The sequence below is a fragment of the Pseudorca crassidens genome, chromosome 2 (genome assembly GCF_039906515.1).
Source record: "Pseudorca crassidens isolate mPseCra1 chromosome 2, mPseCra1.hap1, whole genome shotgun sequence".
Taxonomy (NCBI): Eukaryota; Metazoa; Chordata; class Mammalia; order Artiodactyla; family Delphinidae; genus Pseudorca; species Pseudorca crassidens.
In genome coordinates this window covers 100,319,803-100,335,627 of record NC_090297.1, presented here as the reverse complement: position 1 = coordinate 100,335,627, position 15,825 = coordinate 100,319,803, and the positions used below count along the sequence as shown (strand labels likewise).

The window sequence follows — 15,825 nt, the reverse complement described above, 5'->3', positions numbered from 1 at the left end:
TAAAGGCTCCTCAGAGGTTGTAGATAATATAAATATATAGATATTCAGTAGTCATGGTTAGTTCTCATGGATATGTCAGGATGTTTTTTATATTGCTGATATATTATAGATGATATTGGAGAGGATAACTGTCTTCTCATAAATTACAGATGGATGTCCTTTCCAGAGAAAGGATAGTGAGATAATTCATATGGCAATCCCATATTTTTATATGTATATTTTGTGTATATGTTCCTGAATCTGTGTAGAGAAGTGAAGTTTACGAGATTGCGTAGGGTTGGGGAGACTATTTCATCTCCAGAAAGCTTAAAAAAAAAAAAGTATTAAAGTAATAAAATGTCTATACTTCTGTTAGATTCTTCGATGACCTTTCTCCATTTTTTAATGTACATTCATTTTTTTTGCTGCCTTCACAATTGAGCATATATTTAAGCATGCTTAAATTCAGGGGAGTTTGCTTTCAGCATGCGTAATGGTTTCAACCTTTGGCTGAATCGTTTTAAGGTCATGTGTTCTTACCACTAGTGATCAGCATTCTCATTTTTAAAAATGTCTTCCACTCATTTTAATAAGATAAGGACAAAATTGAATAAAATTTTTAAATCAGTGCCTGAAGTACAAAGGAGAGAAAACTACATTTTTGACCCGGTGTATTCAAGTTATTCAAATTTGAATTTGGTAAATGAAAGGCAGTTTTAGCAGTTGAAAGTGTCAGTTATAGTTTGTACAGAAGTAGAATATATAAAAGTTTAAAGTTACCATCTTATGATTGTTTGTTAACATTTTATGTATTTATATTAGTAGAATTCTTCTCTTCCTATTTTATAAATAGCAAGGTATTGGCTATTTCATATTTACAACCAAAACTTTCATAACTACATGGGAGCTTATACCTGTTTCTAAAACATCTAACAGCTGTTTTTTAAAAAGGAATGAAAATGTTTTATTCCCTTAACCGTATACAGTAGGAAATCATTTTGAGAAGAACCTATGGAAGGGGTATATCTGAATTCACATTTGAAGTAGTTTTAGTGAAACTAAATGCGTCTAAGCTTCCTCTTGTTTCAAAAGATAATAGTAGTATTGGTTGCAACATTTTTTTTTGCACATTGGTTCTGTTTAATCTTAATGCTTCTCAAGAACAATGTGCCATACTTGACACTAACCAGCAATCACTGATGTCAGTTGTTTATCACATTCACGTCATAGAAACTAAAGGAGATTGCCATCTAGATTAATAAACTGTCCTTTATGAACTTAATTTAAAATTAATAAATATTTAATCCATTCTTTGTCTACATACATAACTTGTTTGGACCAAACTGAGTGGTCAGGTCTGCCAAAACATAAGTTGTACATTTGACAAAGGTTTAATTTTAGTTACTCGGTTAAGTGCCCAGTTGGATGAATTTCTGTAACAGTTGGTAATTCAGAGACATAGGATAAGTCTATAACCTAATGATGCATTTCTCTTATTCAGGATAAAAGAAGTAAATGAGACTAACAAACGAGTAGAACAGGAAATTAAAGTGGCCATTTTCACCCTTATCAATGAAATTAATAAGAAAGGAAAATCTCTGTTACAGCAGCTAGAGGTATGGTTCAAAGCCAAAATAAAACAAAAACTGCTTCTCTTGCTCTTTAGCTGTTTTTTAATGTTTATTGAAAGCTCTTTTAGATTGGTTGGGGGTGGGTATGAAAGTAAAGTCAATTAAAAAAATTTTTTTGTGTGTTTTTTGTTGGAAAATAGGCCTTTTTCAAGTTAGTTACTTTGCAGCCCAATTTAACACTTTAGATGTATCGGTTAGGAGATAGTGTTGTTCTCTTAGGAATGAAAGAATTATTACTAAAATGTGATATAAATGAAGACAAAGCTGACCTGCCACATTCCCTCTTCTCCTCCCCACAAGATAGGTCCTCAATTTAACTTTTACATATGAATGTATATTGGGAGTCTTACTGACTCATGTGTGTTCTTCACTTTATTTTTTAAATGTTCCATAGTTTTGCTAAAAATGCTGCTCATTTTGAAACTTAAACTTTAAATTTACTCATAATTTTGTTATATTAGGTCTTTGTGTTGTATATTGAGAGTAATATGTGAATGTAAATTTCTAGATGAGAATCCAATCAATTTGTGAAATCTAAATTAAGTTCTAGTCAAAGACTCTACTGACCGTAGTTGGCTGGTTCTCAAAATTTTGTGCTTTTAAGTTGGCTTAGATGATACCGGGTTATGTTTAAAGCACCATTGAATAGTAACAATTTAAATTACATGAATATTTGATTATTTAACTTTTAATTACTATTAACCTCAAATTTTTCATAGTAGATTTTTTTCTGTTCCATTCCTTCATAGAAAATTGTTGAAATACTAGACACAGTTACATATAAATAAAATAAATGTCAACAGAGAATTATTTCTGAATTTCTGTCTTTTGAAATACATCTTGCCGTTGAGACACAATTGTGAAATTAAAAATACTCTCACACATATTGTTAAATTTTGAGGTCTCTTGCGACTGTTGTATATCCAGCTGAGTTGCAGTTAACCCTAATAGATTTTTGTTTTCAGAAGGACCTTGTAAATGGAGAGCGTGAGCAAGCAATTATTTTTGATACCTTTTAACTTACAGTAAATACATTTTAATTATAAGTCTAAAGTAATGTTCTGAAACCATTTCAAGAACTTTTGAGTTAAAAAGATACCTCTTAATGCTAAAATATACACAAATACCTACTGATAAAGCTGCCACATATTTCTAACATACTAATGATTTAAGCAGTAGATGTTTTCTAGCGCACTGTGTTTCTAAACTTTGTAAGATAGAGGTTTTCCTATAAGCTTTATAAAAGGGATGATTTCCAGGGAAGTTGTAAATGAAACTTCTGTCATTTGAATCTTTTTATCCATTGATTTACATTATAAAATGAGTAACTTATTTCCTTAGGGAAAAAATTGTTCAGTAAACCCAGTTGAGTCATTTTTGTAAGAAAGTGGTTAAGAACGAAGAGGCAAGTTGTACAGTATGCTGAATGTCAAAGGACATAGGACATCACCTGTCCCTTCTGGGAATTTTTGTTCCCAGAAAGCAGTTTATTTTTCCTTTGCAGCACTTTCCTCAAATTGGTCTTTCCTTCCACCCTCACTTACTCCCTTGTTCTTTATGAACTTTTGTCATGTAAGAAGCTTCCCTAGTTCTACTCTTAGAGCTCTGGAATTCATCTTTCTCCTTTTGCCTTACATGTTGAAAATAAGAGATTTTAACTTCAGCCTCATGCCATGCACCACAAAATTTTCTTTGGCCTGAGAAGTGTGTTAAGATTACATAAAATTATTTCTAAAGGTCAGCTCATATGTCATAGGCTCTATATATTAGATTAGCCTAATAAACACTGTTTTTAACAAAGGCTTTTCATCTTCTGAAGGAAAGGGGAGATATCACTAACATTAATTTCTGTATGTGGAATGTCTGTTTTGGACTATAGAACTAAGTTTTGGTCCCACTTTTGTTAGTGACTTTTTCCTTGATCATAGACTCATTAAATAATGAGGAGCTTATTAAGTTATCCCATTTTAAAAAAGAAATACAGGTATTGTGTTCACTGGCAATAGAAATTATGAGTTGATTTTTTTATACAGAATTCTAAAGTGAACCTCTTGTTCTGTTTCAGAATGTTACAAAAGAAAGACAGATGAAGTTACTACAGCAACAGAATGACATCACAGGCCTTTCCCGGCAGGTGAAGCATGTTATGAACTTTACAAACTGGGCAATTGCTAGTGGTAGCAGCACGGCACTACTGTACAGCAAGCGACTGGTGAGACACATAGTATCTTATTTTTCTTTAAATTGACTTTATTAAGATATTATTTACATTCAGTGAACTGCATCTGTTTAAAGTATAGATTTTGAATTTTAGTAAAAGTTATCACCATCACCTCAAAATACAGAAAATTTCCGTCACCCACAAAAGTTTTCTTATTTTTCTCTATCCCTGGCCTTAGGCAACCATTAGTCTCATTTCTCTCATTTTCTAGAATTTCATATAAATGGAATCATACAGTAAGTCTTGAGTCAATCATAGGTTTTGGAGATACCTAGTAGTATAATGTAGTTTATCACCAGAAATGGCAGAAATTCAAGCATGTGCCTTCGATTGCTAATATCGTTTTTTAAACACTGATACTATCTCATCTGAGGTGGACACTGTGGGGCTACATGAGCTTTCATGTCTTTATCTTGTATGTTTTCTCAAGTGATATTTAATTTTAAGACTAATATGACTTTTTCCCTTTTAGATTACTTTTCAATTGCGCCATATTTTGAAAGCACGGTGTGATCCTGTCCCTGCTGCTAATGGAGCAATACGTTTCCATTGTGATCCCACCTTCTGGGCAAAGAACGTAGTCAATTTAGGTGAGAAATAATTCGTTTTATGGCTATAACTTGGAACACTGAATTAGGAGGAGAAAGCATCTACAGCAAGTTTTAGATACTTAAAGTTTTTAAACTTCATTCTAACATGTAAACTTTTTGGAAAATATGTTCTTCATTGGAAACTTACTTCAGCTATGTTCATTACATCTTTAAGTATATATAATTATAAATTACTTTAAGAATGTTGAGGGTCTCCTCTGTATAGTTTTTAAAATTATGTATCATTTCTAACTTTTTCCCCACATCTTTTAAAATTGGTATTGAGTGTTACATATCAGAAACTTACCAAATGGGTCTTTAGTCTTTGGAAGCATTTCTTACATGCTTAGTAGCTTATGTATTAATTGTACAAAATTGCCCACTTGAGGAGGACCTCCATCCAGTATGCTGATGTGTCCGAATGCCATGTTCTGAGGAATGTTTGAAAGATAAGAGTAGCTCTTTTCACATGGAAGACAAATGGACTTTGCTTTTGTTACTCCACAGTGTGGACCTAAGGGCCTTAGGTGAAAGTTACAGATAGACATACAAAACCAGCTCAATTTAAAGTAAAACAAAACCCCCCAAAACTAACCAACAATTAGAGCTGTCTACAGATTGATTAAACTCATTTTCAAAATAGTCAAGTCCTCACCATTGGAAGCTGTAAAAGCAGAGGTGGGTAGCCTTTTGTAAAAAAATGTAATCTTTGTGTATATTCGTTTGGCTATACCTTTAGATCAGGCATCGGCAAACTATTTTTGTGTGACGTGGTACCTAAGTTTGGTTTTTACATTTTAAAGGGTTGTAAAAGCAAACAAGTAAAAAACAAAGAGTATACGACAGATTTTATGTGGCCTGCAAAGCCTAAAGTATCTGGCTTATTACAGGAAAAAGGTTTGCCAACTCTACCTTAGATCAAACCTTAGTAAAATTTGCCTTCTATCCCTAGAAAGTACCTGGCTCTGTAAAAAGGAAGGAGAATTTGTCATCTCCAAGGGTATAAGTAGTTTAAAACGTTCAACATTTCCACAGAAGACAGTTTTGTAGCAATATAGTACTCTGCCCTGCACATTTTGACAATCCAAAGGCAGGTGGAATCAGTATTAGCGATCTTGAGTATCCTTGAATCTTCTCAGGCTCGAGATGATTTAGACTGCCTAGATGGGCCTCCTCTAATACTGTCTCTTTCAGCTCTTTAATTTTCTGAACATCTGTGTCAAAAATAAGGGCAGATAATATATTATTCTGAGTAATCAAAAGTCAATTAATTGGCTTTGGACTATATTAGGTTTCTGATCTTCATCATCTTTAAACGTAGCTCCCATCCCTTCTGTGCTGTTGGAAACTTTGAGTGGTGATAGTTGTCAGAGGAAAGAGGAAAATATAATGATTAACCCACAAAGTAGATGTTAGTTGATTACATGCAAATTATTCTCATTTTTTAAATCCTTCAGGTAATCTAGTAATAGAGAGTAAACCAGCTCCTGGTTATACTCCTAATGTTGTAGTTGGGCAAGTTCCGCCAGGGACAAACCACATTAGTAAAACCCCTGGACAGATTAACTTAGCACAGCTTCGACTCCAGCACATGCAACAACAAGTGTATGCACAGAAACATCAGCAGTTGCAACAGATGAGGATGCAGCAGCCACCTGCACCTGTACCAACAACAACAGCAACAACACAGCAGCACCCTAGACAAGCAGCCCCTCAGATGTTACAACAACAGGCGAGTATTATTATATCATTGCACTATTGATATAAATTATGAAGACCTTGAGGCTACACTCTGTCCTATATAGATGAGTTACACATTTCAAAGTTACTGATGGGGACAGAGGTCAAAGATCAGTTTAAACATTTGCCTTGGGTATGGCAGGGATGTGGGGGAGGTGTGAGGAAGGACAAGAAGTAAATACTTATGATGGGAAACAAAATTAACTCACTAGTACTGTGGAGGTATACACGTTTTTATCCCTCTATACCAGATCTTTTTTGTTTAAACATGTGGTTTTGGACCAAAGAGCCATGTTGTTTCCTCCTAAGATCTGACACGTTCTTTAGGCTTTTGTTCAAATCATTCCCATCCCTGTATCTTTCCTGCTGTCTCCCATCCAAATCAAAACTATTAATCTGTGGTTGATTAAGTTAATGCTGATAGGCTTTAAAACACACATATACTGAGAGAAGGAGATTGGGGTAAGAGATGAGGAAAATGACTTAACACTTTTTACTTTATGCCCTTCTATCCTGACAAAAGTATTCTTATCATAACGTTTTATAATTGAAAGATAAATTTATAAATATTATTACATAAATGGCAATTTCTGCCTTTTGCAGCCTCCAAGATTGATCAGTGTGCAAGCAATGCAAAGAGGCAACATGAACTGTGGAGCTTTCCAAGCCCATCAGATGAGATTGGCTCAGAATGCTGCCCGAATACCAGGGATACCCAGGCACAGTGGCCCTCAGTATTCCATGATGCAGCCACACCTCCAAAGACAAGTATGCCTAGAGTTCCATTTGTAAGAATCATATAATTTTAAAACTAAAAGACAACAGTTTTCTTAATCAGTTGTGGGGTGGAGGGAGGGGTGGTCATTGATACGTTTGAGAATTTGATTAATGCTGTGTATCTTCTTGTCCCAGAAAAATACACGTACAATTTTTATTAAATTCTTTTTTCACATCTTCATTAGATCATTGCTTTACAATGTTGTGTTAGTTTCTGCTGTACAACACAGTGAATCAGCTATATGTATACATATATCTCCATATCCTGTCCTCTTGAGCCTCCCTCCCACCCTCCCTATCCCACAGTGGTCACAAAGTGGTCCCCTAAGTGGTCACAAAGCACTGAGCTGATCTCCCTGTGCTATGCGGCTGCTTCCCACTAGCCATTCATTTTGCATTTGGTAGTGTATATATGTCAGTGCTACTCTCTCACTTCATCCCAGCTTCCCCCACCAACCCAGCCGTGTCCTCATGTCCATTCTCTATATCTGCATCTTTATTCCTGCCCTGCCACTAGGTTCGTCAGTACTGTTTTTTTAGATTCCATGTGTATGCGTTAGCATATGCTATTTGTTTTTCTCTTTCTGACTTACTTCACTCTGTACAACAGACTCATACAGACTTCATCCACCTCACTACAAATAACTCAATTTTGTTCCTTTTTATGGCTGAGTAATATTCCATTGTATGTGTGTGTCACATCTTCTTTATCTGTTCATCTGTCGATGGACATTTAGGTTGCTTCCATGTCCTTGCTGTTGTAAATAGTGCTGCAGTGAACATTGTGGTACATGACTCTTTTTCAATGATGGTTTTCTCAGGGTATATGCCCAGTAGTTGGATTGCTGGGTCATATGGTAGTTCTATTTTTCGGTTTTTTGTTTGTTTGTTTGTTTTTTTAATTAATTTATTTTTGTTGTGTTGGGTCTTCGTTTCTGTGCAAGGGCTTTCTCTAGTTGCGGCAAGCGGGGGCCACTCTTCATCGCGGTGCGCGGGCCTCTCACCATCGCGGCCTCTCCCATTGCAGAGCACAGGCTCCAGACGCGCAGGCTCAGTAGTTGTGGCTCACGGGCCCAGCCACTCCGCGGCACACGGGATCCCCCCAGACCAGGGTTCGAACCCATGTGCCCTGCACTAGCAGGCAGACTCTCAACCACTGCGCCACCAGGGAAGCCCTATTTTTCATTTTTTAAGGAACCTCCATACTCTTCTCCATAGTGGCTATATCTATTTACATTCCCGTTAGCAGTACAGGAGGGTTCCCTTTTCTCCACATCCTCTCCAGCATTTATTGTTTGTAGATTTTTTTTTTTTTTTTTTTTTTTTTTTTTGCAGTACGCGGGCCTCTCACTGTTGTGGCCTCTCCCGTTGCAGAGCACAGGCTCTGGACGCGCAGGCTTAGCGGCCATGGCTCATGGGCCCAGCCGCTCCGCGGCATGTGGGATCTTCCCAGACTGGGGCACGAACCCGTGTCCCCTGCATCGGCAGGCGGACTCTCAACCACTGCGCCACCAGGGAAGCCCTGTAGATTTTTTGATGATGGCCATTCTGACCAGTGTGAGGTGATACCTCATTGTGGTTTTGATTTGCATTTCTCTAATGATTAGTGATGTTGAGCATCTTTTCATGTGTTTGTTGGAAATCCGTATGTCTTCTTTGGAGAAATGTCTAATTTTTTATTAAATTTTAAGAGTTTCTTTGATGTCATTAAACCCATTGTATACTTTGGGTTGAGAATCTCTGACCTAGTCCAACCAATTCATTTAGAGAAGTGCAAAACAAAGGAGCTTGTTATGTACCCACAATCATAAGAGACAATGGTAGAATTAAGATTAAAACTTTAATTTCCTAAAATTGTTCCTCTGCTCTTTTAATGTGACATTTTGACTTTTTTTTTTTTCTCTTCACTCAGTATTGTTCCTTTTAGGATGGATATACCTACTCTTAAAAATAAGTGTGTTTAGAGGCATGTTTTCTGATCTTTGCTTGAATAGTAGATTATATTTGTATAGGAGGTATGATTATAAATATGAGGCTACTTTTGCACAGGATTTCTAGTTATATAAAAACTAAAGGTCATTTTATAATTGTCAGAGTGATGTTTCTCAAAGCATGATTTAAAGACCATCAGAATGACTGGGGCACCATGTCTGAAATAGATTCTGAACCATATCCACTGAATCAAAATTTCCAGGAGGGGAGTACTCATAAATGTGTGAACTTTTACTGACTCAGATCGATCTGCATACTGAAGTCCTAGATTAGCGATCCTTCAACTTTTTGGCCCAGTTACCTCCAGAAAGACTTTTGAAAAATACACACTCCCTCACATTTGAAGGTTGACATTTAAAACTTCCATTACAAGTTTAAGTTTAAATAGTTGCAAAGGACATACTGTTTAGCATATTGTGTTGTATAAATATTGACATTGTAAAGTAAAACCCTTACATTATTCTTCTAAGTGGATCCACTGGAGTCCCAAATACAGAGGCAAGTTCTTTTTTCAAAGTCAAAATTATATACTCCCTTTTCCCCATGGACTTGAATTTCTGTTCTACTTTTACAGAATTTTATCTTAATATATTTAAGATACATATTTAAGATAGTCACAAGTTTGATAGACTTGTGAATCAGTTTGTTGCAATTTTCTGCTGGAAAGATGTCTGTTGCAATTTGAAAATTCTTAAATTTCCAGTTTATAATGCAGTTATTAAACTTTAAAACTTTTTCTTTAGACCAAATTTTCATTACAATTATTCCTATACAGTTGTTTAAATATATTTACATGGTTTAAGATTATTAGGAAACAAAAATAAAATTCTTTTAGATACACATTTCTTATTAGATACATGGAGCCTTTCCCCTTCCTTCATGTATGCCTGTTTGTATGTCTGTTACCTTGTACTGTTAGAGTAAGTCAGAATTCAACGCCGATTTTTATTACTAGTTTTTTTGTGTTATTGTTTTCATGTGATGCTCAGGAAACTTGTTCACAAAAATTGGTATCTGGGAATTCAAAACGATTTTTAAAATCTTTTTTTTATCAGTTGACAACTTCTTCAGGTCTTTCTTTGTTTTTGTTGATCACCAAGTATCAGAACCCACTCAACGATTACCCAGGTTTCAGAGCCAGGCACTTTGTCAGCAACTTGACACCTTTATTTTCAACTGTACCTTTGTCTCTTCAGGAGATTTTTTGTTTGTTTTGTTTTTCACCCTGGGGCAATATGCTAGATAAGATTGGGCATGAGTTAAAGATGTGTTGTTTTGTATTTTATTTTTGGAGGAGAAGGGCAGTTGTGAAAGAAGTAGTTGGAAAAAAGAACTCACAGACCATGGCACATTCTTAGGTAAATTTGGTTTTCTTCAGGAAAAAAGTATATATGAAGGTCGACTATCTAGACTTTAATTTCCTTAAAAGTATTCACATACCCATGTACCCCTTAGTGTACTTGGAAAGCCTTCAAGTATTACCAGGGGAGAGGTACACCGTTTGGAAAGGTGCAGAAGCTACATAATTGGATTAACCAACCATCTCAGAACATTGTCCTTAGACTTTCGGGCTCCTACAGAAATCACTGAATGTTAGAATTTTAAGTTTTTAAATACTTCAAATGATTTGTATGTGTATAGTAATTTATTTCCCAAAGATTTTAGTCTGTGTACTGTCTTAAATGATCCTCATAACACTCCTCATAAAGACAGGTATCCATTTTCATTCATCATTATCCACATTTCTAAATTACCAAGATTGTGATTTGGCCTAAAGTCACATAGTATTAAGAGTCAGGAATTGATACCACGTTTCCATTTGTAAATTCATTGTTCTTTCTACCATATCAGTTACATAATACACAATTATACAATTAATTATTTTTATTTTAAAAAAGACGGAAGTGTCAAAGTGAAATATAGGCACAACAGTGGCTTTCCTGGTCTGATGTTTGAAAACTATGGGCTTCCAGATCATCTATTTATATATATCTTTGTTATGAAGTAAAATCATATCACCAGTCTGACAGGGTACAGTTATTGGCAAGTCTGTTTTTTTTCTAAATACTACACAAAAATGAGTAGAAAAATGATAAGTTTGAATTTTTTTTTTCCTGCATAAGTTTGAGAGGGCCTACTTCTTTGTCTCTCAGCCACAGGTATCAAACTCTGAACTTGTGTATCCTTCCTAAACTGAAACTTGTTGTCAAGGTATTGTTCATATTTGGATATCCTGGCAGATCAAGTAATGATAACATCTTTTTTCCTAACAGCACTCAAACCCAGGGCATGCTGGACCCTTTCCTGTTGTGTCGGTGCACAACAACCCAGTCAATCCAACCAGCCCTACTACAGCTACTATGGCAAATGCAAATCGAGGTCCCACCAGCCCATCTGTTACAGCAATAGAACTAATTCCTTCAGTTACCAATCCAGAAAACCTTCCGTCGCTGCCAGATATTCCACCCATACAGGTTTGTATTTGAGTGAGAGATTTAAAACCTTGTGTTAATTAGGGACTTAGAGTATATATTTCTGGTTGTTTTTGTTTTTTTTAATTCAGGAGCAGTATTCTTTTTGAAATTTCCAAAAAGTAGAGTATAAATAATTTGAATTTTAAAAAGTTATGTGTGCTAAAACTAACACTCCTCAGTATTTTAAAGCTACAGAGTGTCAGCTTTGCTGATCTGTCTGCCAGCAGGCAAACTTTGTGTTAAATGAAGCACTTCTGATGAAGGTTTAGATCCAGAGAGGAGACCCAGTACCAAAATACAGTTAAATTTTTGTCAGTCTTCTGTTAGGTACAAAAGGGATAGTCAACCCCCGGTGCAAACAGGTTGGACTGAGAAAGGAAGAGATTGGAAGGTCTAGATATTAGGCATGTGGCGGGGGGGTGGGGAGGGGGGGTGTATACTGAGAGAGGAAGTAATAATGAGGAGTAGAAGATGAATGGGAAGGGCCTCTGAGCTGTCTTGTCCCTTTCACCTGTAACGTTTTCCTGAAGAAAAATATCATTCAGTGCCCTCTGAAATTTCATAAATTCGTTTGAATTAGAAGCATTTTATTTTTAAATGTAAATATAAAACTTGAAGGTTGTACTGGGTCATTTCAAGCATTGTATGAGTTATTCAGAGTCAGGGGTCACCATGGGAGCAAGGAGCAGTGAAATTACTAAGACACTAGGACCCGTGACTCTCTACTCTTCGTTGCGGTGCACAGGCTTCTCACTGCGGTGGCTTCTCTTGTTGCGGAGCATGGGCTCTAGGTTCGCGGGCTTCAGTAGTTGGTGGCGTGCGTGGGCTTCAGTAGTCGTGGCGCACGGGCTTACTTGCTCTGCGGTATGTGGGATCTTCCCGGACCAGGGATTGAACACGTGTCCCCTGCATTGGCAGGCGGATTCTTAACCACTGTGCCACCAGGGAAGCCCCTGTAGTGGTGTTGAGAGTACTAGACTACTATATAGAATGGAAAATTTTGGAATATATCAATAAGAAGTAAAATTTATAAGTTGTACGCTTATAATTTATAAACTTTCAGTTTAATGCTTGAAATCATCTCATATGATATATAATATCCCTATTTCATGGAAGAGAGTAAGAATGGTTAGTGACTTTCTCAGTGTCACCCAGTAAATGGGTAAGTTGGAATTCAAAGCCCAGCTCCTGATTACTGAACTGAGAAAGTCCAGTTCTCTCCCCACTTCTGTCCATAGAGATAGCAAGGAGGTGGTTTGAGATCATAGGCCTGGAAAGGTAGAGTATTAAGGGCCTTTGGGCAACCAGAGAGAGGTAGGTACAGTATTAAAGGAGTCATTTAAGTTTTACTAAGCACTCCATGCTAAAGTGCCTGGGCATTGAAGATAAAAAGAAACAAGACTTTGTTCCAATTTTTAGGAAACTTTCAAAGGGAAAAGAAAGGTTGCTCATGTCAAACTTAACATAATCTGCTAGGGCCACTGTCACAGAGAGCAGATAGAGGAAGGATGGATGCTCCACATCTTTGAAAAGCTGGGCATCATAAGGGAAATGGGTCATTATTAGATCTTCCTTGTCATCTTTTCCCAGGAGAACTTTGAAATCAAAACAAGAGGCTCCAGAATATATCCCCTCCCATCTTTAGTTAAAGTGGGGTAGAAGGAGCAGAATCCATACCTTCTCTTGTGAACCTTCTCTTCCTTGCAGACATAATGCCTAACCTTATTTTTATTTACTGATTTATTAAAGTATTGACTCCTTTAAAAAACTGAGATATAATTCACGTACCATAAAATCCAACTTTAAAAAATGTACATACAATTCAGTCAGTGGTTCTTAGTATATTCACAACATGGTGCAACTATCACCACTGACTAATTCCAGAACATTTTCATCACCCCGAAAGAAACTACCCATTTGCAGTCCACTCTCCATTCCCCTCTTTCCCAGCCCTTGGAAATCACAGATTTACTTTGTTTTTATGGATTTGCCTATTCTGGACATTTTGTATGAATGGAATGATGCAATATGTGGTCTTTTGTGTCTGGCTTCTTTATCTTAGCATAATGTTTATCAGGTCTAAACACGTTGAAGCATGTATCAGTACTTAATTCCTTCTTATGGCTGAATATTCCATTCTGTGAATATACCACATTTGTTCCTCCATCCATCAGTTGATGGACATTTGGGTTTCCACTTCTTGGCTATTAGGAATAATGCTATGAACTTTTGTGTGTAAGTTTTTGTGAACTTGTAGGTTACCAGTTCTCTATGTAAATTTCTAGGAGTGGAATTTCAGGGTCATATTGTATGTTTAAGTTTTTGAGGAACTGCCAAACTCTTTTCCACAGTGGGTGCACCATGTTACATTCCCACCAACAGTGTCAGTGTATGAGGATTTCAATTTTTCCACATCCTTGCCAACGCTCGTTATTGTCACCTGCTTTTAAGAGCAATTAGAGGTGGGTACCACAAAAGTACAACCACAGTAAGAAGTAGTTAACCATATTAATCAAAAATAGAAAGGGAAGCAAACCTATCGTCTCTTGAAGATTCATCTACTTTTTTTCCTATCCTGTAGTTTCCGTGGTATAGTGAAAAGAAAAGAATCCTGGGGGAGGTTACACAGGAAGCAGACAAAGTAGCATTAACTATGCAACGCAGACAGGAAGTAAATACAAAGCAATTTCAGGTATTTGTTGATATATCTTAATACTGATCATTACAGCTATCCAGTATAGAGTAGAAGTTGATTTAAAGAGAATTCTCTCAACTTGAATTATTTTTTATTTCACTCTACTATCCATCTCCAGTGGAGTTATAATATGTGGTAGTAATTTTGACCTTTAGGGGATACATGACGAACCTAAATACTTTTTCAGTAGCTAAATGAATATTAGAATCTGTTCAGATTAGATTATAATTAATAGATGTAGTATTCTAATGATATATTAAATTCTTTGTAAACAATTTTCCGTATTTGGAAAATATGTACTTAATTTATCTGTATACTATACTGGATAATATGAAGTCTTGGGAAAACCATGTGTGTCTTTCAGATATTCACATGTAAATTTAAATGTTATAGAATACCCATTTCTGTACTGTGTTCCCAGTACTGGCTGTCTTCCATCTTTACCAATATGATAGGTAAAAATCATGTTTGGTTATTTCATTTACATTTCTTTTTTTCATGTGGTTTGTTATCTTTTCTCAGGTTCATTGATTATTTGAATTTTTTTGTGGATTGTCTTTTTCCTTTGAATTCATAGAAGTTATTTATATAACACTTACCTATTCCATGCAATTTAAGGATGCTTAAAAAACATTGGTTTAATGAATATGTGAATTAATATTTTTCCCGTTAGACTTGTAACTTTATATATAGTGACTCTTCATCCATGTCTGGTGAAATATCGAGGTAAATCAGCTAGCATTTCCATGTTGGTGCTGTAGTGGCATCAGGGAAGCCCTTTTATGTACTTGGCGGTTTGCTTCTTCCTAATCTTTCCACTCTTGTAGCCTTAGTGTTGTCTCTCTGGCCAGAGATATAAATCGCAGGTGGGAGAGTATAAAAGGAGTGGGAGTAGGAGTAGAAGTAGGTAACTTGCGACTTTCATGTCTGTTTTGAATCATCCTCTCCTCCTTTATGTTTAGGTGAGATATAGTGCAAATTTTATCTGTGGCCCATGTTAGGAACTGCCCCTCTTCACAAATCCTCTAGTTAACTCTAGTTGCAGCTAGGGATTTTCCTGTAGTTACAGCTTACAAGTGGATCCTTGGCCAGTAGCTCTGACCACTGAGCAGGCGCAACTCCTAATATCTCTTAATTGTCCCTCTAGCTAGCCCACGGCAAACTCTCACCTTTAGCCTTTTATGTCTTTGAGATGAGGTTTTTAAAGGGCTTTTCTGCGGAAGGCCTATTTACCTTTTTTTAAATTGAGGTATAATTGACATGTAACATATATTAATTTCAGTTGTTCAACGTAGTAATTTGATATTTGCATACATTGCAAAATGATTATCACAATAATTCTAGTTAACATCAGTCACCACACATAGTGTAAAAATTTTGTGTGTATGAGATGAGGGCTTTGAAGATTTTTCTCTCTTAACAACTTTCAGATATACAGTAGAGTATTACTTATAGTCACCATGCTGTACATTACCTCCTTATTTATTTTATAACTAGAAGTTTGTACCTTTCGATTCCTTTCACCCATTTCACCCACCTACCAACTCTGGCAACCACAGATCTATCTCTGTATTTACAAGCTTGATTCTATGTTTGTTTGTTTGTTTTTAAATTCCACATATAACTGAGATCATGTGGTATTTGTCTTTCTCTGTCTGACTTATCTCACTTAGCTTAATGCCTTCAGGTCCATCCATATTGTCACAAATGACAAGATTTCCTTTTT

General features: G+C 36.1%; 1 protein-coding gene across 2 annotated transcripts in view; it reads left to right on the top strand.

The window, feature by feature from the left end:
• TRIM33 (tripartite motif containing 33) overlaps positions 1 to 15,825 on the top strand; it is a 144,594-nt gene that overhangs the window by 105,879 nt on the left and 22,890 nt on the right. For both annotated transcript variants that reach the window (XM_067727341.1, XM_067727340.1), the window contains exons 6-11: positions 1,481 to 1,595; positions 3,676 to 3,822; positions 4,304 to 4,421; positions 5,879 to 6,153; positions 6,765 to 6,929; positions 11,204 to 11,404. In XM_067727341.1, the coding sequence (XP_067583442.1) occupies positions 1,481 to 1,595; positions 3,676 to 3,822; positions 4,304 to 4,421; positions 5,879 to 6,153; positions 6,765 to 6,929; positions 11,204 to 11,404 (1,021 nt within the window). The remainder of the gene's footprint in view (positions 1 to 1,480; positions 1,596 to 3,675; positions 3,823 to 4,303; positions 4,422 to 5,878; positions 6,154 to 6,764; positions 6,930 to 11,203; positions 11,405 to 15,825) is intronic.